Source organism: Bombus impatiens, unplaced genomic scaffold (assembly GCF_000188095.3).
Source record: "Bombus impatiens unplaced genomic scaffold, BIMP_2.2 scf_0135, whole genome shotgun sequence".
NCBI classification, from domain to species: Eukaryota; Metazoa; Arthropoda; class Insecta; order Hymenoptera; family Apidae; genus Bombus; species Bombus impatiens.
In genome coordinates, this window is record NT_176554.1 from 483,729 (window position 1) to 509,526 (window position 25,798).

Consider the following 25,798-nt stretch of genomic DNA (forward strand, 5'->3'; position numbering starts at 1 on the left):
GGGGGGGGGGGGACACATCGAAAAGAGGACAATTAAGGAGGACTCGGACGCTGTTTGCTTTGAAGCGTGTTTGCTTTATGATTTCTTGCAAAGGAAAAAATTGCGGAATAATTAAATATTCAGCACGTTCGAGGAGTCTGTTATACGATAAGAAACACTTTGTGTCCTCGTTCAGATGCAGAGGGGCAATATTCAGAAGAAAGCTAACGATAATATCGATCTTTTTTATTCAAGGCATTCATTAACGGTTTTCCAGCGTTGATGTTTAACTTTTTCCTCAAGTTCATTAGGTGCTCCATTTTACCAGTCCCCTTCTTTTCATTCTTTCTCCGGTCCTTCTTCCTTTCTTTCCGACTGGCGGTTTCTACACCCTTATACTTTCGCTTTCTTGGTCTTGTAGCGCTAAAGAGTGCCGGAGCGAAAGAACCGAGTGCCCTCCCCACTACTTGCAATGACACTCGAGTGTTCTCTCAAGATTTCTTTCAAGGTTCTTTGTCGCCTCAAATGTCCTATCAGGCTTGATAGATCTTTGCTAATGGTTACTTTGCGGCGACGCTTTCTGTTTTGTCGAAATCTTTCCGCCGGCATAAATATTTTTTTATCTTTTTAATAGTCGTATTTATTGCTTTCGTGTGAATAGCTTATCTTCCGACGCTTTGAAGCGAAACAAAACTAGGTTATAATCGTACCAAATTACATCGAGTATAATAATATAATGACCTAAAAACCGACGTATTTATCACTTGTCACCAAACGTTTAAACGAACAACAAAAAAGGGAGAAACGACAGTGCATATCGTTTGTGCGAAGTTGTTATTCCGTCAATACTACTTAATTGTTATTAAATCCTTTTTTTCTTATAACGATAAATCTAAAGATTTTCATTCATTTTCATTTCAAGTCTAAAGAAATCATTTGCATCGTATAAATACTGTGTTTCATATGCGAATGGATACCGGTATGTGGTGGAATCAGAGATTCGTCCACTAACGTAACAATCTCTTCTTTTACCAAACCTCTGTTCTTTTATCGACACGCTTCGGCTAATTGTAACTTTTGGATGATGATGGAAAAACGATGAATGGTGAGTCTCATCATACAGATAAGTGGCATTGTCGCCAAAACTCTCAGTAGACAAAAAAATATCGCGTCACCGCCTCAACCCATCGGGAAAGTGGATACCATCTAGCCTCCTGCTCACGCTACGCGTTCTGAAATAGTGGTGGTTCCGTATATGGGTATATAGGGTGCGGAGTAAGTAGGGATTGCCTGTAACCATGCGGACTACGTCTAAAATCCATTCTCCGCAATTAAGTCAAGAGTCGGGATATTAATATTCGCGGATGTACGTACAAAGCGGAATAATAATTCAACGCCAAGCCAAGAGGGCGCCTATTTTCGCGAGCTGCAGCATCGCTCAAGTTGCCGCCACCGATAGCGGCCACAGTAGTATTCTCGCCTTAAATTTCGGAGAAAACGAGAATTCAATTAGTTCGTATTTATAACTGCTTCCTACGCGTGTCTCATTTACCAATTCGCTTGTTAATCTTCTATCCCACGCCTCCACATTCGCTCTAACTTTACCTTTCGTTAACGTTTAACCTTGCGTGCGTAACGTGAATATACGTAGGTGTGTGTTTCACGTACACGCGATAATATCGTGCATAATTTAAATGTAAATATCTATGCAGAGAAGTATCCAATTGGGAAGTTAGACGTTGCACGTTATATTCTGTTGATTCCACGTTATTAAAATTTTCATTGCGATAAATTAACAAATACTTTATATTTCGCGTGCGATGTATCTCTAACTTTCTTACGAAGCTTTATACGATCGCAAACTTTTAGAACTGAACCTAACGATATACGGTTTTGAGAACAAACGATTAATCGCTTATGAGATGTTTAACATTGAAATTACCACCTCACCGCCATCTTCTGAGATGTTAGTTCTATTATTAACTGTGTTAACACGAGCATTGGCTTGTTGTACGATTGATCGTTAAATCCTGCACCGTTCGTTACATACATAACAGGTACATAGCATGACCGGCAAGGATCGCAATTATTGTCAACGTAAGGTTGACAGGCCCCGTTACTACAAGATGAGCTTCGATGTGATTCTCTGTCCTGCTTTTCAACCATCGAACACAGTATTCTTTCTTTCTCGGCAGGTTTTAATTATTTCAGACCGGGATTTAATATCGTACGATAACCATCGTCGTGCGACCGAACATTCTCACACGTGTATGTAGTGAGAGCACGTCTTCCCCGGGCACATACTTCGAGGTTGGTTATTAAATTTTCACTGGGAAGCGAACAGTCTTAAATATCGATTTTAGCAGTTTTCTTTCTCCTTCTTTTCTCTTTCTCTCTCTCTCTCTCTCTCTCTCTCTCTCTCCGTCTCGTTCTGTCCTCTTTCCTGTCTGCCCTCCGTTCTCTCGTTTACGCTCGTTCTCTTCCTCTTTTACTCTTTCACGCGCCCTTTATGATTCTCTCTCGAAGTCTAACAACTCTTCAACGGAATATGAGATGTTAAACGACGTGACGTAGAACGCGAGGACCGTGTTTAAACGAGATAAATACGTCGCATTTTTTCAAATTTCAATCATTTCTACGAAATTAGTTCCCACCGGGATGAGAGCAAGGAGAGAATAAAAAACGAAGGAGGAACATTAATCACCCGAAAAGTTCGACGGTTACTCCGACATGATTGTATTTGATTATAAATTCATTTTATATATTTTATGCATTTATAATGAAATTTGATCGAATTTGATTATAATCTCACGCGTTTTGTATTTAACAATAATCTTTCCTTCAAAAGTGTCGTAATATCAAAATACGATACTATAACAAAAGGAAAACCCACGATAGACACGAAGATGCAAAGTAAGGTCGGCTTTTGTTTTATCTTCGACGTGAGAACTAGGCTACGAAGAAACGGACTGGGCTAATTCGGTGTCACTGAAGCTAAGCAGATTACGTTAATAAATCCCTGTAGCAACGGGCGTCCATTGTTGCAAGATCTAGAACTGTCATTACTTAGGCAACTACCGCGCCCAAGGATTCTTTTAAATTGGACGCGACTCCAAATATGGCTCGCCACACTTGACAACCTTCGTTCTTTGTACAATGCTTATATCTTTGCTCTTCCTTTCTCTTTTTTCACGATTTTTTTTATTATTTGTGGAACTTTCATCCTCATAGAGAGAGAGAGAGAGAGAGAGAGAGAGAGAGAGATTAAAATTGATTATTATTATAATTGATTATTAATCTTCTGAGAGCCATAAACGCGAAATATTTTATGATTTATTTTCTCCAATTTGAAGTAAAAGGATGCGTTTAGAAGAAAACGAGACAGACAAGAACAACATAACAAAATTAATCGTGAGGCACAGTTCAATTTTTTTCTTTAATCTAAAGACCGATAAAAAGTAGGAAGCGGAAGACAAGCCGTACTTTGATGCAGGTCAACGAGTAATGTTTATAACGAGCGAATTTGTTTCAAGAAGATACGTATTTCAGATCGGGAATCAGGATTTTGCTTAGCCTTATTTAAAGCTAGCTTTAAAATTACCATGACAGTATTAATTAATGATTTAAAGAACATTTAAATATTCGAACGTAAGAACTTGCGAATAAGAAATGAAGACTGATTACGATGTATTATTAAACCTTGTTACCTCGTTACCTTGTATCTTATTACGTTAGCATGTTTTCTCATATGTTGTTAGCGTACAGAAGGACGTATCGATTAAAATAATTAAAAAGCAATTAAATTATCATTGAAATTGCAAGAAACAGATAGGTATTTTTAGAACATTTGTCAATAAAAGATCGAGGAAAATATTTATATACAAAAAATATATATATACAAACGACCGATTCTTACAAAATATTTCACATTTTATCTACTTTCGTATCATAGAGTAGATTTAATCTACTGTCGTATCATTGATCGAATAAAATAGACCAGTTAATTTGGTTCTGACAAGCCAATTTGTCTTACTACTTGTCACGCGCGAGACGTGACACTACTTAAAATTTATTTAATTTTCCTACAAGCATCTCAACCGAAACACGTTCTATACGCTATCTATCTGTGGAACACAAGCTATATTAGTTGTTAAGATTTGGTAGGAGATTTGATCGCGGGTCTTTCAATGGGAGCATTATCGTGCACTTCAGACCATCAAAATACACATCAGTTTCGTGTGTACCGCACAATGGACACGCTGCTGCCGTCAGTCCGTACAACTCAGAGCCATCTAGCAATGCTGCGCAATCGACTAACTGTCAATCGATCGGCCCGGATTAAGATAATTTCGTTATCGGCCAGTAGACCAGCCTCGGTATCCGTCAGCCAACGAGGCCGGGTTTCCGATGAACGTTCGATGGCTGACGTAACATTTTATTCGAGCAGGCTAAAAGCACATTGTTCAACGCGAGCCCGCTGTTTCCATGTAAGCGAAATATTTCCGACCACTTAAGCGCGTACGTCTACCAGCCGGACGGCTTTTGCCTTTTTTCTCTGCCGTTCAACAAAAATTTCATTCGTAAAGGATATTTTTGATCGCGAAGCAAAATTAAAATACACGCAAAACGAATGGAAATTTTCCGCAGATCTTTAATCTTCCCGACGTATTTATTTTTGGTAAAAACGTCTCATAATATCGCACATGGTTCTTTGCTACGTATTTGGTCTTTTTACATTTCTCGATTGTACGATGTTAAATTATTCGCTAAAATAATACCAATTCATAATACTAATTACGTTGTTTAGTTTGAAACTTCTGGGATTCTAATTTGTTCGACTGTCGCGAATTTCCTATTACGAAGGCAACTAAGTTTCACTCCAGCAAGTCATAAAGGGCGTTATCATAATCACGCTAGTACGATTGGAAATTAGAGTCTGCGGGGATGTTCAATTTTATCGGCATCCATATCAGCAGGAGATCGCGAACAGGGAGCGAGAGAAACGACAGGAAGAGATGAGGAAGGGTAACCGAGAACGTTTGCTACGTCAACCATGCGGAAACTCTGTGGCGAAATTTGGGTCAGCATCATGGAACGAAAACGATCGTCAATTTTTTTGGTTTCTTTGCATTGTCGCTCGAATCTCTTCTCTGATCTATGGAACCCTGTTTTCGCCAACTCGACATCGTCTTCCTCGTCGAACTCCGGTGTCCTCGTTAACGGAAAAGAATCATTCTTTAGGGTGAATGATTCGATTTGTCTGAAAGAAATCCTAGATTGATCGTCGAAGACTTTCATATTCTGCTTATATATCCAATATATCATATTATGTAACAATATCAGCAACGAAAGTATTATCTTATCTAAATTGTATATTCTGCACCTAGTGAGTCGCACAATGTTTCTTTTCCTCGTTTTAATCTCCAAACATTGCTTATATAGCTTCTTTAATGTTAATTACAGATTACATTTTAATCGAAATTTTCAAAATTTCAATTGCAGTTTCATTGGTAGATTGTTTAATTTTAAGCGGAACCTGAAACCTGTACTTGGAATTTTTCCTCTATCAACAAGTGTTCTTCCATCCGTAGCACCGAGTATTCCTCGTCTTCTTGCAAGTGCTTTAGTAAGTGACAAGCCTTGTTTGTCTAACAAATAGCTGGATTTAACCATACTATACTGATATATTCTTCATCACGATTGTTAATTTTCCGTACAAATAACACACTGACATGTCGTTACATCAGCATTTTATTACGAGCTGTTATTTTGGCTAAACCTCTAGTTAGCCAAACATGCAACATGCACTTTTATTCGTTCCGCTTTCGGGCATGAAAGACGTATGTATATATATATGTATGTATGTATGTATGTAGTGTACTCTCTAATCGCGTAGTAATACATCGACCTGCGGTTTAGCCTTTCCCGGAAACGTCAATATCGGCGGCCAAAGCGTTGAAGCAGATTTATTGACATGCGAGCGCAGTTCACGAGCTCCAGCTTATCAATATGCTATTTCGTTGTCTCGTCTTTCTCACTTGCCACACACCGCAGCGTACCTTGCGTAACTTTTCCATGGTAAATTCAGTGTTTACCGAGACATTTCGTAATCAAGGAACAAACGTGTACGAATAATTACGCGTTGCCTTTTTTCGAGCAAGTTCGTATCGATTGTGTTTTATCAACGTTCTATGAGGGCACATGGAAAAGTTATCGTATGTTACACTTGTAGTGCTCGTAGCTGTTACAATTAGTTTCATTGAACGAGCGACTGACAAACTCACGCCAAAGTCACTGACAAACGTTCCTCGCGTATTTGCTATTGAATTTGAATATCGACTTTTAACAAGTTTGTCATCGATAGCGTAGTTTAAGCGGATATTCTACCGTAGACATTCGACAAAGATTTCCTTTGCATATCGTTAGAGGATAACTACGTATAGCGGTACAAAAGAATATTTCGTAAAAGAAAAATTCGCGTTGAGTCGTTCTGTTTTAGCACGCGATAGAACACAGTGGAACGAAGACGATAACGGCGAAACAAATTGAGATTGGTAAAGTTTTCTGATATCTTGCTCAAAGTTTCATATGTTTACCTCATATCGAAAAGAATTAAAAGCTCCCCGTGGTCTGCCTTGACAAAGAGGGATGCATATTGGATGAAATTCATTATTAAACGGCTCACGGTGTAGCCTGGATGTGTCACAGTGAATTTCGTCGTATTAAAGAGGACTTTTTCGCCGGCACGTTCGGCAAGCCGGGACCAACCCTCCCCGTAATAACAGTGGTCGTGGCCAAGTCCCACGAGGGCGGTGAATAAGGGCCACACCGTGGACTGACTTCGTAGTAGTTAGATCGCGCAAACTTTTAGTACTCTACTCGCGTAATTTTCGAAGTTATGTCGTCGCACGGCTCGCGTAATTTCCACGGTGTATATTATAAGCCGTTCGTGACCCGACCAGCAATGTTTTTTAATTTTTCTTCTTCCCACTGGCGACTGAACGGAACGAATTTTCCCACGGGAGAATTACGCGATATCGCTATCGGGCGAGGGCGAAACCCGACGAAATCACTATCTGCTTCTTTCTTTAATTCCAACCTATCGCGAGAACGTACGATGTAAATTAATCGCGTATCGCGACGAAATATCTGCTGTTCGTCGAAAGAAATATGCGTCTCGATATTTCAACGAAGCGCTTCCAATACCAAAGTTGTCCTTATCGAGCCAATAAATATTTTTCTTCGCGCTCCGAGTAATAACTTATTTTCGGGAGACGATTAAAGCAAACGAAGTAGATAAGATTATCCTCGATGGAGTAGAGGGGAGGGGGAGGGGGGCGAGAGGATAACGGGAGGACGCGGGGACACTCTGTCGTGCCGTTCGTTTCGATTCGTGGTTTTTTCTTTTTCTCTTTCCATCTATCCCCCGGCAGTCCTCGGCCACGCAATCGTCGAGGGAATGCAGAGTCTCGCGTCGAGAACGTAGCCTCTGTTCTCTCTCAGCGGGATGCTACACACACGAGAGCGAGAAGTTGCAGAGTGGCCCTTTATTTTCATTTTCGCTGCCTTCCTCGTGGCGCTGTTCCTCCCTATATTTATCTAATAGCAGCACCCCCAGACCGCGGGCTCTTTTCCTACACCGACAACCGGTTCACCGCAGCTGCGTATAGCTCGGGTTGCGCGCACTTTGCGCCTCCATTATACGGGCAGTTTCCTTTCCCGCTCTGCCGTGTCCTCGAAATAATTAAGAGTTCATTAAGGGAAGATTGATTGCGCTGTTTAAACTTGGTCTACGCTACGGTTCAATCCCCTTCCCTCGTTCTCGTTGCTTCTTTTCTCTCTCTCTCTCGCTCTCTCTCTCTCCCCAACCGTTTCCCTTTCGTTTCTCTCTCTTTTTCTCACTTCGTACCGTCGTACGATCATACGACGTGATGAAATCCATGAATAGAGGGCCGTTGTTTATTAGCTGCCAGATATTTCTTCTCTTCCCTTTTTCGGTCTTTCGTTCTTCCGCCTGGTGCACTTCCTGCCCGCATACCTTTTTTCGATCGTCCTAACGGTTAATGGCTCCGACACAATGACTTCGAGTTTAAACGACGAAGCTTCGCCCGGGGCGACCGGCCATTTGTCAGCCGACAAACCTCACTGACATCGCTTTTTTGGCAGACCGTGCACCGGTACTCACCGAAGCTCGTTCGTTCCCTGTGAATTTTGAATTGTTCGTTTTCCTGCTTCGATCCATTGCAAGAGATTCGCGAAAAAAATGCTCGAAACAAAATTTTACCGACAATTCTGACGTTTACGTTGGACAGAACGTCGCGTTACAGATCACGCTGTAAGTTTTTTCCGTCGAAAGAGCTTAAGCGTAACGTTACAAAATATACGCACATACGAAAACCGTACCGTACAGTACATGTAACGACGGGTACATGTATACGCGAGCTTTAGCAGGAACGTTCGTTTATTTCGTTGGAAAAAATACGCATATTTATTTTAACCAAACAATGTGTTGTTTGCTTTAAAACGCAGTATATTTTCTCTTTTTTTATTTTTATTTCCCGTCCCCGATATTTCGCGTATTTTCTCACCAGCTGGGAATTTAATGAAAAGGAATTTTCTACGGAGAAGAGGTCTGTCAGAGACGAGGGAACCCTCTCGTCTGTTTCCACTTTACGGGTAAGACTTGAAACGTCTGGCAAGATCTTCTTAACAATGTGAATAGTCTTGGAATTCTCGATGGTCTTTGTGCGGACGACGTCATTCGCCGTTATGAAAATAACGGCACTAGAAACGTAAAGGTCGCTACTTTCGTAGCTACCGTCGACGGGGAATTATATTGGAAATAGTTTCGAGGCAGCTATGCGGTGCCGGAAACCCTGCAGGGCCATGTCGAAACTTTCCCAGCAATACTGACATAGTTGACAGACTGCGGTATGTCGGCACAATAACAGCATATTATTTATTCAGGTTGATTCGTCGCGCTGGCAGGAAAGTTTCAATGGAAATACGAATAAATAATACGATGGTCGCGCGATGATTCCCAATAAAATGGATTCCCCTCCTTCTCCTGCACCCTGCCCTCTCTCGTTGATTTTTTCGCTACTCTCGATGACACGAAACCAACGGAAATAACGAAAGAGATTGACGAAACGAAGCTGTTTTCAACATCGGTGGAAAACATTTCACGGGATGCTGATAAATGTAAACGCGTCGGTGACGTTTGCTAAATTGTATAGTAAATAAATATTTCTCGCGAATATTTTGATGCGTCGAATACGGATGGACGAAACCGAACGAACACTTTTTTCGCATGAATTATTCATACGATAATACGATAGAAGCCATTTTTAAATCGTTCTCATCCGTGAAAATACATTTATGCCGAATCCTAAACATATGGCTTTATCTGGTCAAAATTCTCACCTTTGGATCGACAAATTCACCAGCTAACGATATCTCCAGATTTTTATTCAATTTTTCTTCTCACGGCGCGCCTCCTTTCGATAACTATACCAGAGTCGACCGAGGTCGAATATCCAGAGCGAGCTATAATCTCGAATACGTAGTTCTCAGACTCGTTTGAATAAACACACAAAATTTACTTTGAAGATTGTCAAGCTCGTTTGTTCGATGGTAAAAACGCTAATTCTAGAAATGGTTAACGATAAAGAAGGCACGAACGGAAATGTGTTTGAGAGAAAGATAAGAACGAATGCGATTAGTCGAGGCTGCAGCTAATCGTATCCGTCGATTCGACGCGATGTTTTCCTTTTCTACCGGCGAGGCTATTACCGGTAACGATCTCGAAGCAAATTTACGACTCATTTGCTAAAAACGACCTGTCTCCGCAGAATCTTTCTACAAATCACGCGCGTGGTAGACTGATTTAAGTGGCAAGGCTCTTCGGCCGATTTGACAATAAGATCGAAGGAGAGATTCGAAAGAAGGATAGTTACCTTCGAAGACCAGCTCCCATTACGGTTATTACTCGTCGTCCAGAGTAACAAGAACCTGGTAGATTGCCTCAAATCACCGACTGCGATCCGCCTAGCAATCAAGCTACCCCGTTTTTCTTCGTCGTGTCGATTCGAGCCTTCGTCTATAACTTAAACCACCTCCCGTTTCTTCCTCTCTTCTCTCTCCTCTCTTCGCTCCGTACCCGAAATCCATTATCGATCGTCACTCGTATAACGAACATTAAATCGATGATTACGCTAACGAGACGTTCATGCGAGACGTTTACGCTCGCTCAATGCTTTAGAATCTACAAATCGGTTTGCAGTCGCAGGCGGAGGCTAGGGCAGGAAGCAACGGCCTATTTTCAAATTTTAATATTTAATTTGCTAAAATATCGTTCGTAACGTCGTTGAAGAAGTCAACGAGAACTACTTGTATTCTTCTCGTTCCGAAGCCAACTTCCGCGTAGATTAAAAATAAAGTTTGTTTTTGCTTGGTAACGTGAAATAAACCAGCGACGCTTCCGCCGCCGTAAAATATTATTTTTATGCGAGTGGTTCCTTCTCGGAAACGAGCGAAGTAAATACCGTCGTACGAACTGTAAATTGAAAACCAAGCGGAGCAATTTCAACCAAGTTCCATCCTTCGCGTACGCGCAACCTTTTCACCTATACGCGCGTTCTTCTCTCTCCGGACCACTTTATCTCTGTTTTTCTTTCTTTTTTTTTTTTTTGACCTTTCCTAGTTTTTAAACTGTGCTTGAAAGCACGAAAAGCGAGTGCCGTATCGTATTTACACAGGCACTGGCTGCTGACAGTCGAGCGACCGGGGGAAAGAGCAGTAGCCATTGTGCTCCAGTGGGTCACACGTGGAATAGCCATGGCGGCGGGTGGAGAACAAACAACTATATGCGAACTTACTCGATTAAGGACGATTGAAACGAACCCGTTTTACCGAGCCTTCTGAGCGTGGTGCGCATTGTGTCCGGTTTTACGTGCCGCACAAACGCCGTAAATCAACGTTCGAGTTACACCGAATGAAGCGTGAGAATAAACTTTGTCGTATTTACCGAATAAATCTAAAAGCGTTGGTCGCGTTTGGAGAAAAGTCTCGATGATCGTTACCGTGTGTTGATTTCGACGCCAATCTTTCGACTCGCAAAATACAGAGATATTTCTATCCCTTTCTTTCTTGGAATCTCTTAGTTACGAAGATCGCGCGAACATCGTTCAAAATTTAGTTCGTGAGATATACTCGACATGGAAGTAATAAAAATCGATGACGCGAGCGAACGCTTCGCAACGTTCCTACGTTAAATATCAATGTCGTTATTCTGCCAAATGATATTTCGAATCGTGTGGTTCTGCGTTGAGGTTTTACCCGGAGGCTTTGCAGCCTCGAATCAGACGTAATCAAACCGAATCGGTATTCGGTTGTGCGATCGGGACATCTTACCGGCAATCGGGTTTACGAGCCCTGTACAGACACGATTGACTACGCTGATCAAAGCACGTCTGCGTTTGATAGATGCCAGCCGCGCGGTGCGAACGTAATTCAATTCGACAGAGTTGGGCGTGAGCTGTTCAATGGACATAAACTGTGTGCAAACCTGTGATTAATGTTCTCTCTATTCTTATTGTTGTCACCTTGTCAACCTATAAATAATATCATTTTCATATTCAAGGGACCTATTCAACCGAGATGTGTCCCAGAGGTTGGTCGCGTAACAATAGTCAATTGGATCGGTCGGTGTACACAGAACGTGTAAGAAGGTGGTACGGAAAGGTAGAGATACGTGAACGGCATAGGAAAAATGCGCAGGACCATGGTTACAGTGATAAATCACCGTCGATCTTACTCGGGAGATCCTTTCAAAGTTCTTGTTAGCGAAACGTCGCTCTTCTGTGATACCGTGCAAAGGGGTCGTAGAAACGGTTCCAAGAGGTTAGCTATGGCAAAGATTCTATCTCGACAACGAGATGCAGTTCTTCGTACGCAACAAAACATTACAAGATTCAGGTGACGCTACGGTAATCCTACTTGACTAACATGAGCCAAGTGACGTAGCAATGTTTCGCAGCTGGAAGAAAAATTGCAGGCAACACAACGCGCCGTTGGTTCTCGGTTTTCCTCGGAAAAAGACGCGACCGGTCGTCCATACGACCAAGCACTTTCGATAATTAAAGTGCCGTGTTAGTGCCATCCACTGGCGGCACCCCTCGACGGGGAAGGTTAAACGGCTGGCTCTAATACCTTGCCTCGATTGTCCTAACAACTTCACCTCTATTTATTCTCGCGAGTTTACCGAAGCCACGACCGAGTGGAAATGCATCGGTCTGGAAACCACGGAATTCGTTTGGAAATTCAACAGCGCGCAACCGATCAAGATTCAACTTTGCAAGAACGTTTCCCCTCGATATAATACTGTTACCGTAATTTTCAAGCCGGGCAATCGATAATAGACCGATTAAACTCTTCTTTCGTCGAACGATTAATCGACGAAAGTCAGTTTCTTTGTAAGCTGTTCTTTGATCTTGCGTTTAAAGTGGTTTCTTGCGTACTTTCAATGGCCTCGTATAACTTAATTAGACTCTGTTCTTTCTTTTAAGATATTCTCGGAAAACAAACGTCCCACGCCGACAATCTATCCTCGATAATATATGTGAACGATAAATGTCTTTCACAGTGGTTATCGATGGATATAGATTTCCATGCATTTTATACACCTCCAGGTGTAAACGTTTACCGGCTAGGATCGTTTCTTATGTGACCTGGTGGATTTTGCTCAACGTATATGGGTAATGTTGGTAGGATCGAAAGCGTTAGAATCGAACTAGTAAATACACCTACGTATCTATTAATCGAGAATATGGAAATCTCGTAGTAAACGGTGTACGATCGCCATTTATTTGTTTCTTTGGCCATGGAAGGTGCAACGCCTCGAATAGTAGAAAACAGAACGAATGCGAGCCACTATTCGATATAACGACATTTTGGAATGGGATAAAAAGTTTTCCAATGAAAACTAGTTGGAAGTTATTACTTGACAAAATTACCGCGTCTCGTTGCGGCGCTTGGGTGGTGTGGAATCGGGAGCGAGCATGTTTCACCGATGAGCAGCAACAGCGGCAACAGTTCCGTTGCTGCAGCCTCCAGGTGTGCCGTTCTAACGCGCCTTTCGAAACTTAACTCGGCGAATTGTGTTATTCAAATTTCCTGCCCTTTCTGGTCGCGCCGCTATTTTTCAACGTGTTTCGCGATATCGTTTGATGCAGTGAAACTGTAGCAAGGCGGTACGAAAATCGCTTCCCCTTTTTCCTCTTTCGAATTGCGAAACCTGCTACGAAAACAAACGACTCTTTGCTTCGCATTATTCCGCCTGGCTATTTAAACCGCCGGTAATTGCTCGGGGTGAATGGAAAGAGAGGGATAGAAGGGTGGTCAGGAAGGAACGAGAAAGAGGGAGAAAGGAGGCAATTTAACGAAACGCTGGTTTTAAAGAGCGAACGCCAAGGGAAGGGGATGAAATACGGATAGAATCGAAAGAGAAAAAAATTAATTCATTAATAGAATGCGTTCGTCCATTATGCTGCCGATCGTACGAATGGTCGTGAACGTGGGCGTGTGGCCGGAGATCGGTGAAAGAGAGAGAGAGAGAGAGAGAGAGAGAGAGAGCGTCGTGCCAGTCGCTGTTTACACGCACGCAGACTCCGAACGTTTCATTTTCTCAGGATTAAGTAACCACCGTGGTCGTTACCTACATGCGCGGTCCGCTATTAACGGTTTAATTAGCGTAAGTTTTCATTTGTAGGATTACAACGCAGCAAACTTTCGCTTGGTGGCGGAAGAGTGGAAAGGAAGGCTGGTTGGTGGGTGGTAAGAGCGGAGGAAAAAGAGAATCACTGGTTAAGGAGAGGAAAGAGCGAACGATCGTTTTTCACCGCAAACGTGGCTTATTATTGCATTTTCGCGGATTATGTCAAAGCCTCTAGTAATTTGCCGCTTACCCTTACCGTGGAAAATCGCAGGAACGTCGTTATTTAACTCGTCGTTCGAAGATTTTAAGCATCGGTTCGCAAATAGGCTAATCCTTGTAGAAAGATCAATTTATGCGCTTTCACAGTCGTTTATAATCAATTAGTCGTTTGTAATTAATCGTAGTTGGAAAGAGAAAATCCACGAAACGAAGGAAGACGCGTTGCTTTCGATCGAGGCAGATTTTGTAACGACGACGGAGTGAAAAGTACAACTATCTCGACGATTTTCCGAGAGTAATGAGTCTCTTATTTTGTTACGTTGCCACTCGTTGCTTCGTCCTAGCTACGTAAAATTTGTTCGGGTAAGACTGTCACGTTCAGTAGGTCCAACAGACGTGCCCGTGACACCAAACTCGAGTGGATTGGTCCACGGGTCAGACACCGGAGAGAAACGAGGTGTAGCAAAAGGAAAGGGTGCCCTGTGTGCTCCCCACTCGAACTATTTATTCCGGCACAAATCGCATTACCAACTTCAACTGCAAAATTGACTTCGTCCAACTTTTACGACGCCTTCGCCTTTACGCCCCTTCGACGCCACCCGCACGGTCAGAACTTCAACTTGTACGAGGGTTTACCAAACTCAGTTTAAGAAGAAGAAGAAGAAGAACTGTTTCAACCGGAGAGAGACGCATCTTGCGGGTCTTTCTCCCTTCCGCTGTCGATATAAAATCGTACGATGCGAGAGCTTCTGCTAGAATGGCAGTTCGGAAGTTCGAACCGTCGGGAATAACGAACGGTATCGCCGTAAATTGTTCCACCTTTCTTTTCCTTTTCTTTTTCGATTAATCCTGTACGAGAAATGTGACTGGCATACGTCTTTGAGGATATAACGACTCGATGCCCGTGCCGATGAAATTTATATGTCACAAAATTGTGAATTTATTTTACGTACGATGTTATAGAGATCCAAAGTTACTTAGTTAACTACTACTACTATACATAGAAATATATCAAAAGGACGTAGTAGGTAGTAGTTCAAATATCCATAAAACCTAATACATACAGATGCATTCTCTTTAAAAAGTTTTATTTTTACCTGTAGTTTTTGCTTCGGCAAGAACTTTGTACAAGAACTTCGAAGAAAATGAAGTTCACCATCTTACCTGCCACAAAACCCATTATGTAAAATGTTCTTTTGTGTGTAAAACGCTTAAATTTACAAAAGTTCTTTTGGTTGAAGAAATTTCGCTGAAATGTGATATATGGTATGAAATTATCTGCTTTAATTAACACTTTGAATAGAATGATTTAGACAATGATAATATGATACATAATATGATAGTACCATATTTTTGAAATAAGTCTTTGATGGAATGACATTTCTAGACAAGTTCTAGACAGGTTCTTCGATAATTAGACAGTTTCGACAGGACGTGCGACGCAAAAATCGGTAAAAGTTAGTAACTTATTGCGTAATTCAAATTCACAACGAAAAACATTCGAATCTTATTTATTCTCATAAAAAGATATATTATATCAAAGGACACGTGTACCAAACTCAAATGCAATTTATATTTCTGATGAATGTACATCAGGAATCAATTACATTTTTTCTACATCTCGCTGGATGAAAAATTTTTACCACAATTTGTGCAACGTAACGGCAAAGAATCTTTATTGGATATTTAAATCAGTGGAAGTGAATAGAAAGAGAGAGAGCGAAAGAGAAAACTACGCTATTCCTACTCTTATGAAATTCTGAGAGCGACTATACTTCTATGAATTCTTCGTACACATTAAACCTTTATTGACGTTCAACGATTCCACGATATTTATCGCAATATTCATCTCTACGCGCATTTCCTATCATAAAATTTTTCTACAACATCGGATAAAGGATTCTATCACTAGCTCGATCTTTACGATCGTAAAATTTACGAAAGATTATTGTTTCCTTATTAAGTTCTCGTTTGGTATTGAAGAGTTGTTTTGGACGAACTAATTTGCATAAGTAGCTTGCAGTGTACTCATTACCCTGTGTGCGTATACCTATGTATTTGTCCTCATTCAGCGTTTTTTATTTCTTGTTAACTTCGTAGAGAGCGGACCGTTTCACTTTTAACAAGGAAGTGCGTACTCTGCAATGTTTAATGCATCATTCATGTCTCGTTAACTGCGAAATTGAATAATACTTCCTGAATTCTTAATACTACATTGTTAATATCAGTATATGCTATTCTTATATTTCGTAATTATTATTATAATGCATTATCTTAAAGTATTATAACATATTATACCATATTTCTTCTATAAATTAAGTGCAATTTTTCTATATCGCGAGAACAATTACTAGAAAATTACATCGACGATTGTGCTTATAATACCACTTGAACATGAAGTATAAATTATGATTCAGAAGTGAAGATCTCGAGTATAAAGTCATGTCCATTTGAATGATTGAAACAGGTTTATTTATAGATTAATCTAAAACAAGAATTCCTTCTGGAAATGTATCTTTATGGTACGAATATAACTGATACTCGTTGTACACTTTGCATTAGAATTGAAATTAACCACCCATTTGTCTTCTGGTTCTGCTTAATCGTGACTAGCCGGATGATTTATGATTTCCACTTCTCCTTAGCAAACACAGTTGTGCTGGCCAGATGTGGCGAAGGGTGTAAAGCGATTCAGAGTCGAAATCGAGAAGGGTTGGTGGAAAAAATTAGGTGCTGTCTGCCATGAAAAGCGTGGAGATTATGAGCGTATTGCGTGATTCGTACTTACGTACGTAACAGTTGGAAAACAGTTCTGACGTGCCAAGGTTTTCATTATCCGCGAAACGCAAGATCGACCAATCTTACATTGTCGTTTTTCTTTTTTTATGTAGTACTTCATGGATATCTATATTAAAGGTTTGTTGCAACTAAAACGCAATGCTCGGATCGATGATAATAATACATATTATCTGCGATATAAAAATAGTTCGCAGCGTACCCAGTAATTTGGTGAAAATAACGCTGTGCAAATACAAATTAAGCGATCCGCTCGCGACACTGATCGACGCAGTGATATTTAGATATACGATCTAAAAAAGTTTTGCGAAATATCCTTTTTACATTCGTTTTAAATGGGTTAATTCAACGAGAGTTAAAATATATGTTCGCGTCTTAAAATTAGATAAAGGCGATTCTCATTTTTTACTTTCACCGTTTATTATTATTTTTCGTATTATTTCGTTTCGAGTATCCATATACTTAGTTAAATATACGTGTGATTTTAATCCCCCGATTTCAAGTATACCTGCGGTGTATTTACATTCGTTGACGTTGCGTTTGTAGGTTGAGCTGCTGATTAAGAAATTACAACCTAGAGCAGTGTTAAAGAAACGAAGGAACTTTTCTTAATCCTGTAGTTTGTGGGTTCGCAATCGATTTGCCGAATGCCAAGATGTATTCGAACACGAACGTTTTTAATAACCTTCGCCACGCTCGCAAATTTACATGAAAATAGTTGAAGCTCTATTTCAGGTGAGCGTGTACCGCTTCCAAATAGCTGATCCAGTTTCGAATCACGCAGTAGCTAATGCGTTCATGACCACATTCGGTGAGCATTCGTTATTGACGTTCCGACGCGCACACTGCCGACGGTTCTGATAGCTCGTGTTTGTATTCATCGGGAAATACAGAAAAGCCACGAAAGTAAAGTGCATCGTAGAATCACTATTTTCGCGGTAATTAAATCGATTTAGCAAAAACGTGGATTTCCAAAGATCAGCTTATCGACGTGCCAATTTATTGTCGGATTTGATATGCTTTACTTTTATTTTTATAACAACTTTACGCAAAACGCTCTGAGATGCTTTCTGTCCGAGTTAACAAGGTTAAACGTCGACTGATTGACTAACAAACTGAGATGTATTCTGGTCGAGAAGTCGAGGGCTGTAATTTAGACGATAGCAAGTAAGAATATGGTCTGTGACGACGATATTTATAAGAAAATATCGATGAGTACTGGCCGTTCTCCACCAACGGTTACTCGAGTGTGGAGTAAGAATAAACCCGATTTTCCCGTGTTTTATCGCAATGAGCGACAACCTTAAGAAACTTCCCGACTTTCGAAATGTTTGTAACAATCGACTGTAAAAAATGCTAAATTTTATGGCGGTTAGGATTATTATAGGCCTGAGTGATATGTCTTGACAGCTGGTGGCGATCTTGACCGAGAGATGAACTATGATTTATGATAACGTTACGAGCGTAACAGTTGTTATTATTTGTTATTACTGATTTTGTTTGTCATCTGACCTTGAGATAGCCTTTTCTTTATACCGATTGCATTTATTTTAAGAGTAACTAAAATATTTTATCGGCCGGTCAAATTGACCGCCCGCGATAGGCAAGGCAGAATACAATTTCTTCTTAAAAAAGGAAAAAACAAACTAAAAGTAAATACCGAAAAATATGTTGTATGCGTGTTTTAGGAAAAGTCAGAGATTATGAAGCGATATGGTAACGTTTAAATATGCTTAAATTTGTGTAGAAGTTTGAAAGCGGTCAATTTGAGCAGCACTGGTAGGTTTAGTGTTAAGCAACTTTCGATCGGCTGAACCAACATAGCGTCTTGAACGTACGATTTAACGTTATGCTTGTTATATTTGTTAGTATTAAAAATCTCTTAACCGCAAGATCGACTTCTTGATTTTGTAGTATAGCAAGTACCTATGCAGAGAGCAACGACCTTGCGCCTACTAATAAGACTGCATATGTAATACCGCTTATTCACTTTCTATTATCTAGTAATATATCCAGATAGTTGATATCGTAAGCCGCGTTAAACAGTCTCGTAATATTCAGTTCAAGGTTAACCACGCCATCAAGCCGTATGGACAGGGAAAGTAACTGGTTTCGATGGTAGTAATGCCACTGTCAAGAATATATCTGCGCTGCTCTGTGACGCAGTGTACTTCGGATCGCGAAACCGATCGAAGCGACGAACATTCTAGTCTACGAGTTTCCGAGTGGAGCATATGTTGTTCATATGTCACGACGAAGGCTTCAGTTTCTTGTGTAATTCGCGATGGTTCGATCGTTCAGTTTTATCTTGATTATTGGGTTCTTGTATCGTGCAACAGGCGAAGGACTAGAAGTTGCTTTTCAATGGAAATATTTGGATTGGACCTGGCCGAATGTTCATTTGACGGGAAGAAATCAGACGCTGGGTAACGCGTTTACCCAGGATGTGGACATCGATAGATATGGTCGTGTATTCGTAACAAGTCCTCAGTGGTTGGATGGTGTACCGATTAGCTTGTCGTTGGTAACGACTGCCTCTGGTTTCGGTGGTCCTTTACTGATCCCGTATCCCGATTGGACCTGGCACACGCCATACAGTTGTGACAGCATAATATCTGTGTATAGGTTGGCGGTAAATATCACGATAAGTGTAATTGCTGCAAAGGTTTTCAGGTTTACCAGTGAAATGGCATTTTAATAAATTCAGACGAAAATTCTTCGAATGAACAACTCTTGGTAGAAGCCTTTACTTCTCTCAAGATTGTCCGTTGAGTTATTGTGTACGCTAAAATAATTCAAACAGCTCTTGTTACGATAATTTTATTAATACCTTTATTTAAATTTCGTAGAGATATGGGGTGGCATATAAAGATTTCTAAGCAGCAAAATTTAGTAACGTCTACGTTTAGCAATTATATGGAAAATCACAAAATAGATGCATAGAAATTTTTGTATGGCATTGTAACTCCACTAAGTGATACGAGGTAGAATTTTCTTTTGACGATATTGCTGATTACAAGTTTGGTAGAGCGTTAAAAATTTGGCAATTCGCGAGGATAATAGAAGAATTTGCACGAATTACCTATAAATGAACGCGTTTAAAATATTCTACGATTAAAAGTTATACACGACGTTTAACATTCTTCTATAAATATTTCATAATCGGATGATAAATGCAATAAAACGTTTATTTCACGTGTATAACGGAGATGTGTCTTTTCCTACGTAATCTTTCAAATCAAAAAAGATCGTAAAAGAGATCGAAAGATCGTACACACGCATAAATATTAAATGAAAATATGTAGCTATATCATTATGTTAATGATATTTACTGATTTATTATTTAATGATAGTTATTGTTAGGAAATTTACACGTTGGAATATTCGACTACGGGAATTACTTCTTTTTTATTTTATAATTTTATTAATACGATTTTAAGATATGCTTACCATTAGAATTAATCGCAACTCAACGCGTTAAAAATCGTGGAAGATTATATTAAAGGTAGCAACGAAATCACTGTACAGATAGACGAATGCAATCGTTTGTGGGTTGTGGATACTGGTCACATCGGAGGAAATGCTGTTTGTCCTTCGAAAATATTGATCTTCGATCTTGCGAACGATCAGTTGGTCCATAAATACGTGGTTCCGGGTGATCAAGTGCTGTACGGGAAGGCAGCATTAGTTACGCCAATCGTCGATGTCGGAAAAACATGTTTCGATACTTATCTGTACGTGGCGGATGTGGATCAAAATGGCCTACTGATTTATGACTTATATCACGATTATTCATGGCGAGTAAACAACACGCGTGGCAATGCTTTTGGCCCGGATGACGATGCCATGAACATTACGATCGCTGGAGAATCGTTCGATTTAACGGATGGTACTCTCGGAATGTCATTGTCGCCAATTGGATTTTTCGACAAAAGGTATCGATTTTATTATTCATGTTCTAGAACAAGTTTTACAAACATTTAAAGTAATCTCGGAAAATGAATCCTATTAAAACACTATGCAATATGTTCTATTCCTTAACTCAACGTGAGTTGATCGAAGAACGAGGAAAGTAGGAATATACAGATAAATGGAAGTCGATGAAAAATTGTCAAAAATTATGTCCGATGCTTGTTGTATATTCAACAGAAATTCGTCACACGTTATACAATTTCCAGGTATCTTTACTTCAATTCGTTGGCCAGCTATCGACAAAAGTTTACGAATACCTACTCTTTAAAGGAAAGTAAATACAGCGAACCAATAGTGTTCGAATCGAACTATAAGCGAGCAAGCCAAGCGGGTGTTCAAGCAACGTCGCGAAGAGGCGTAATATTTTTCCAATTAGTCCAATTAACGGCAGTCGCTTGCTGGAACATTGAGAAACCATTTACACCGGAAAACGTCGTGGTAATTGCTCAAGATGAGGAGACGCTGCAGTACGTGAGTGGCATTAAAGTAATTAGAAACAGACGGGGCGAAGAAGAGTTGTGGTTCAACACAAACAGGTTACAAAAGACGATAAACATGACCCTGAAACCTACTGAAACGAATTTCCGTATAATCAGAGGGAAAGTCGATGATATTATCAGAGGGACGAATTGCGAGCCTTCTGGCATAAAACACAGATTTCCGGATACCAACTTCTGGCACCGGATATGAATCGAATAAATTGCATTATCCCAATCAAATTCAATTCACCAGATCCTACCTACGTATCCTTTCGTATGATCGCAAAATCATACGAGCGATAAAGTGTATTTCTCATCTGTAATGTAACTTAATCACAAATAGGGAACATATAAGTAAAATTTCTATTCGAACAAGACGATTTATTTCTCTCACGTGTATACATTATGTGACAGTGATATATTTATATATTCTCCTATAAAATTATCGACCAATTTTTTATATAAAATATACTTTCAGAATCTGACAACCGTCAATTGTTTTGCATAACCGAGACAGCTGCTTTTGTTAACTTTTCGATAATGATCACTTTTTTTTCGTGAAAGATCAGGAATGTCTAGACACCGGGAATTATTCAACTAGCTCGAAGAGAGAGTAAGCGACGAGTGTAGGAGAGGGATTCTGCGAATGACAGTTAGTGTGTAGCAATTTAGTTAACCGTTTCATCGCTGCCTTTTGAGATGTAACGAGGCCTGTCCATGACAGAGCGTCACTAGAAAGCTGAATGTTTCGATAGTATAGTCAGCTGGTCGCGGCACGAGCGCAACGCGACGGAGACAGAGAGGTGTGCGGTGAGTGATACGGCCGCAAGTTTTTCTGGACAAGAAAATCGATACGATGCCTTTTTCTCGGCGGCGCGGCGAATTCAGGAAGTTTTATCAGCCTTTTGGGTATCACAAGCCCGAAGCAGGAGACGGAGGCGCAAAAGGCGGAGGGAGGAGGAGATTGGTTGAGATAAATGCGCATTCACGAGGAATTGTTCGCGTTACTGCCGCGGCACCCTTGGGATACCAATAGGGCGCGCAATGCCGGGAAATTCGTGTCACCTACTTCTCTTTCTACGGCGCAGTTCGGCGTGTGACTAATGGCGGCATATTCATGGCACAGCTTCGCCTCTCTAGCTCCCCTCAACACTACCCGATCCCACACCCCTTGCGAAGCTCTGGCAGTTAACCTCAGACAACCCCTTCGTCGCGATAATATATGGCTGCCCTTAAATTTTCGTTCCCCTTCGATTCCTCCCTTTCCGACCCCGGCATCGGCCTACTCCGACACGTATGCTGGAAAACCTGCACCTTCGCTCGCTTTGCCGTTGATAACCGATCTAGCTCGACCCCGAGGCCGTTCCAGAAAGAACGTTCGCGTCGAAAACGTTTGCGAAACTCCTTTTTTATCTTTCCTCGATTTCGTTAATAAATGACGCTGCAAAACGCCTGACTTACGACAACCTTCGTAAAAACACAATACGCCTCCCGATCTCTTCGTAACGTCCCTTTTACGTATTTTCATAAAGTAGAGGAAATCTATATCGTGGCTCGATAAGTTCATCGCGATATCGAGGTATTATAAAATATCGAGACTCGAGCTAAAAAGAGAGGTATAACGTTGGCATCGAACGATCCATGCAAGAGCACGTTTTCACGATCAAACTCGTTATCTTAAGGGTAAGACGTGGAATTACTTAAGAGGCGATAGGCGTTTGACGGTAAAGTCTGGCCGCGAACGCGTCTACGGTGCACGGAGAAAAGGACTCAAATCGTTTTACGAGGGTAGTTTTAAAACAAGTTTACGAGAGCACCGCGGAATTTCGAAATAAATTTACATCAGTTTTACTACCCCTAATATACATAACTACCAGTGTTTGGCACTGATACTCACGCGTACACTCCAATCACTGTTAGTGTGACCACGACTACCGGTCGCTAGACAGTCTGGAATCGAGTTTCTAGGAAAGAAAAGGATGCCACGCTTTAGAATCTCTTTACGACCAATACGGTGAACTCGTGTACCGTTTATTTCTCGGAAAAAAGAAACGAAGAAACGATCGCGAAAAGCGCGAAAAGAATTTATTCGCACGTAATGCCGGGGAAGTGCTAACCGGTGAACGATCGCATGTTGTTGCATAAAAATTTCATCGCAAGCAATTAGAGAATTCACCGAGGTATGGTCCACTTTCTTGCAAAGGAATGTTTTCAAATTAAATGAAAAAGAACACGGAAGAGGTGCATAGCCAGGCGCTAAACGTATCGCACGTCGGGAATGAAATTTTAAACTTTAATCGCGAAATTAACCGCGTATTTCATAGTCACAGCTTTTCCTTCGGCCACGGTAAATTACTTTGTTTTTCTCTGAATTCTCCGCTGCTTCTTGCGTTTCGAACGAACAAGCCACACATATCGCATCGAAGAAAAGTCAAGCTGAGAAGCGGTGGGGCCATTCACGCCCGTGCACAGGCACGAAGCACGGGCACTCGCGTTCTTTCACGCAGCCGTTGAGCGAACGAACATACGAACGAACGAACTCACGTGGTATCCGCTTGTAATTCGAAGGAACGTTGGGTTTCTGCGGCGACGGAACGTCGGGAGAATTTCGGGCATCTCTGGTGTCTTTATTAAGGGAGCTCATCTATAATTCACCGAGCGGCCTAGACGGCTTGACAGTGCTGGACTCACCGTTCGCATAAACACACGGCATCCCGTGCAGAAGCCCATGCATGCCAGTGTGTGGCACGCATTGCGGTTGTCAGCTCTAGTCAACGTGTAATTTACTATCCTGTCTCCGTTCGATGCAGATGCGCCCGTTGCTCGGAACCTGGACCACCAAATACTGTCTACTAGGCTGGACGTTGCGTCGGCGCTAACGGCTACGAGGACGCGAACATTGCTTCTGCACTGCTGTTGCCGTATTGCCGTTGTTACCGTCGCTAGTTACGATCCAAGTGGACGATACGGCTAGCCCAGGCACCACTGACCACTCAGAACCAGGTCACCGCAAGATCCCCATAAACCAACTGCTACATCCTGCTCACTATTTCGTCATTAACTCAAACCGAAGTTTGCTCCTCCGACTATCGTCACAGTTGCTACCAGATTGCAAACAATTTCAACGTCGGTATCGTTACATCTTCATTTACCCTCCAGTCCTCTTTATAGTTTTCATACGAGCAACGATGCAACGAGATCGTAAATTAAATTATCGATCCTCTTAAGGTTTAAGTCCGTATAGAACTATAAAAATTACATTTTTAATTACAATTTTTAATAAAAAATATATTATACGATATATACAGTTAGTTATTTCTGTATTAAATATTTTTTTCGGTCAATTTTTCCAGGGATTTTCAGTCTTTATGTACCCCAATTATTATGCCAGTTCCTTTGTCTCAGCATCCGAAGCATGATTACTTCGACTATTAACTGACTTTACGGCCTTGCCACATCATGCTTGGTGTAGTAGATACGCGAAGATAGTATTATGGAGGCAATGGACTAGAAAGTAAAACCGATAAAGTCTACTGACCGGAATGTTCGACGTAACATACTGTGTTAGGGAAAGTCGTCGTATTACGTAATTATACTAAGTAAGAATGTTCTCTTATTCAACGGCGATCACAAAAGAGGAAATATAAAATATATAAATATATAAAATATATTAAACGAGGTTATCAATGTTTCTTGCTTACGTTTAAATATATCGAGTGAAAGTTCGAAATAGATATTTATATAAAATTGTGCGCTAATAAGACCTAATAGTTTAGCAATTTAGTTCGGTAAATGAAAAGATGTTTAAAATACTCGTGACTTCGAGTTCATAAAAAGCAACAGTTCGAGTAAACGTTTAACGTATACGAAACAGATTCACCTTAAACCTTTGCAATTTCCCGATTTATCGCTGCAAAGTGAAAATATACGTAAATCGCGAGAGACAATGCTAACCGTTCCTTGAGCGCGACATAGAGACATCTCTGGGCACTGGGCACGCTCTCGGCTTATATGCCAGTGCTTCGCGTTGTTTGCCTATCTACCTTCCTATCCATCTGTTTCACCCTTACCACCTCGTTTCATCTGTTTTTCTCTTTTCTTCCACGAGTAGTATGCAGCGTTCGGTTGAAATGTCGTTTGCTTTGCAAACTGGTCCCTTACATTCGTAACCGTTCGTTATCGTTAGTTCCGCTTGGCGAGGCGCGTTCACAGCGTAAACACGTACGTAGGTATATAAGCGTACTCTCTCTTTTGAGAGAAGGAGAGGGAGAGCGAGAGCGAGAGAGAGAGAGAGAGAGAGAGAGAGAAAAGCTGACAGGGAGTACGAACGAGGTTTGAGAGCGCATTTCGGAGGAAGGTGTGGTCGTTTCGACTTCTCCCATTCGTTACCTTTGCTGCGAGCGCACCGGCGTGCAAGCGCGCCGAGTCATGTTTACGAGCGCAAATAACGGTGCAGCCGCAACTTTTTGTTGCCGTTTCCTTTCCACCTTTTTTCCACAACGTTCCCCGCCACACACACGTACAGTACCGATGATATCACGGTTTGGTAATCGTAAGTACATGTATATCTATCTTGAAACGTTGGCGCGTTAACGCGGGCGTGCATATAGACAACTTGTTCATTTACGCACTGTCGTTA

At 41.0% G+C, this 25,798-nt stretch overlaps 2 protein-coding genes across 7 annotated transcripts in view; both read left to right on the plus strand.

The window, feature by feature from the left end:
* The window catches only part of LOC100747554 (CUGBP Elav-like family member 4), a 548,998-nt gene that overhangs the window by 130,159 nt on the left and 393,041 nt on the right, over nt 1-25,798 (plus strand). The window lies entirely within an intron of this gene.
* Nucleotides 18,852-21,536, plus strand: LOC100748401 (protein yellow). The gene is made up of 3 exons (XM_003486918.4): nt 18,852-19,340; nt 20,237-20,643; nt 20,887-21,536. The coding sequence occupies exons 1-3, from the start codon at nt 18,993-18,995 to the stop codon at nt 21,368-21,370; spliced, it is 1,239 nt and encodes a 412-aa protein (XP_003486966.1). The 5' UTR covers nt 18,852-18,992; the 3' UTR covers nt 21,371-21,536.

Coding starts and splice junctions, on each gene's coding strand:
- LOC100748401 (XM_003486918.4), top strand. CDS start 18,993: ATGGTTCGATCGTTCAGTTTTATCTTGATTATTGGGTTCTTGTATCGT. Junction 19,341..20,236: donor TATCTGTGTATAGGTTGGCG/GTAAATATCACG, acceptor ATCACTGTACAG/ATAGACGAATGCAATCGTTT. Junction 20,644..20,886: donor ATTGGATTTTTCGACAAAAG/GTATCGATTTTA, acceptor TACAATTTCCAG/GTATCTTTACTTCAATTCGT.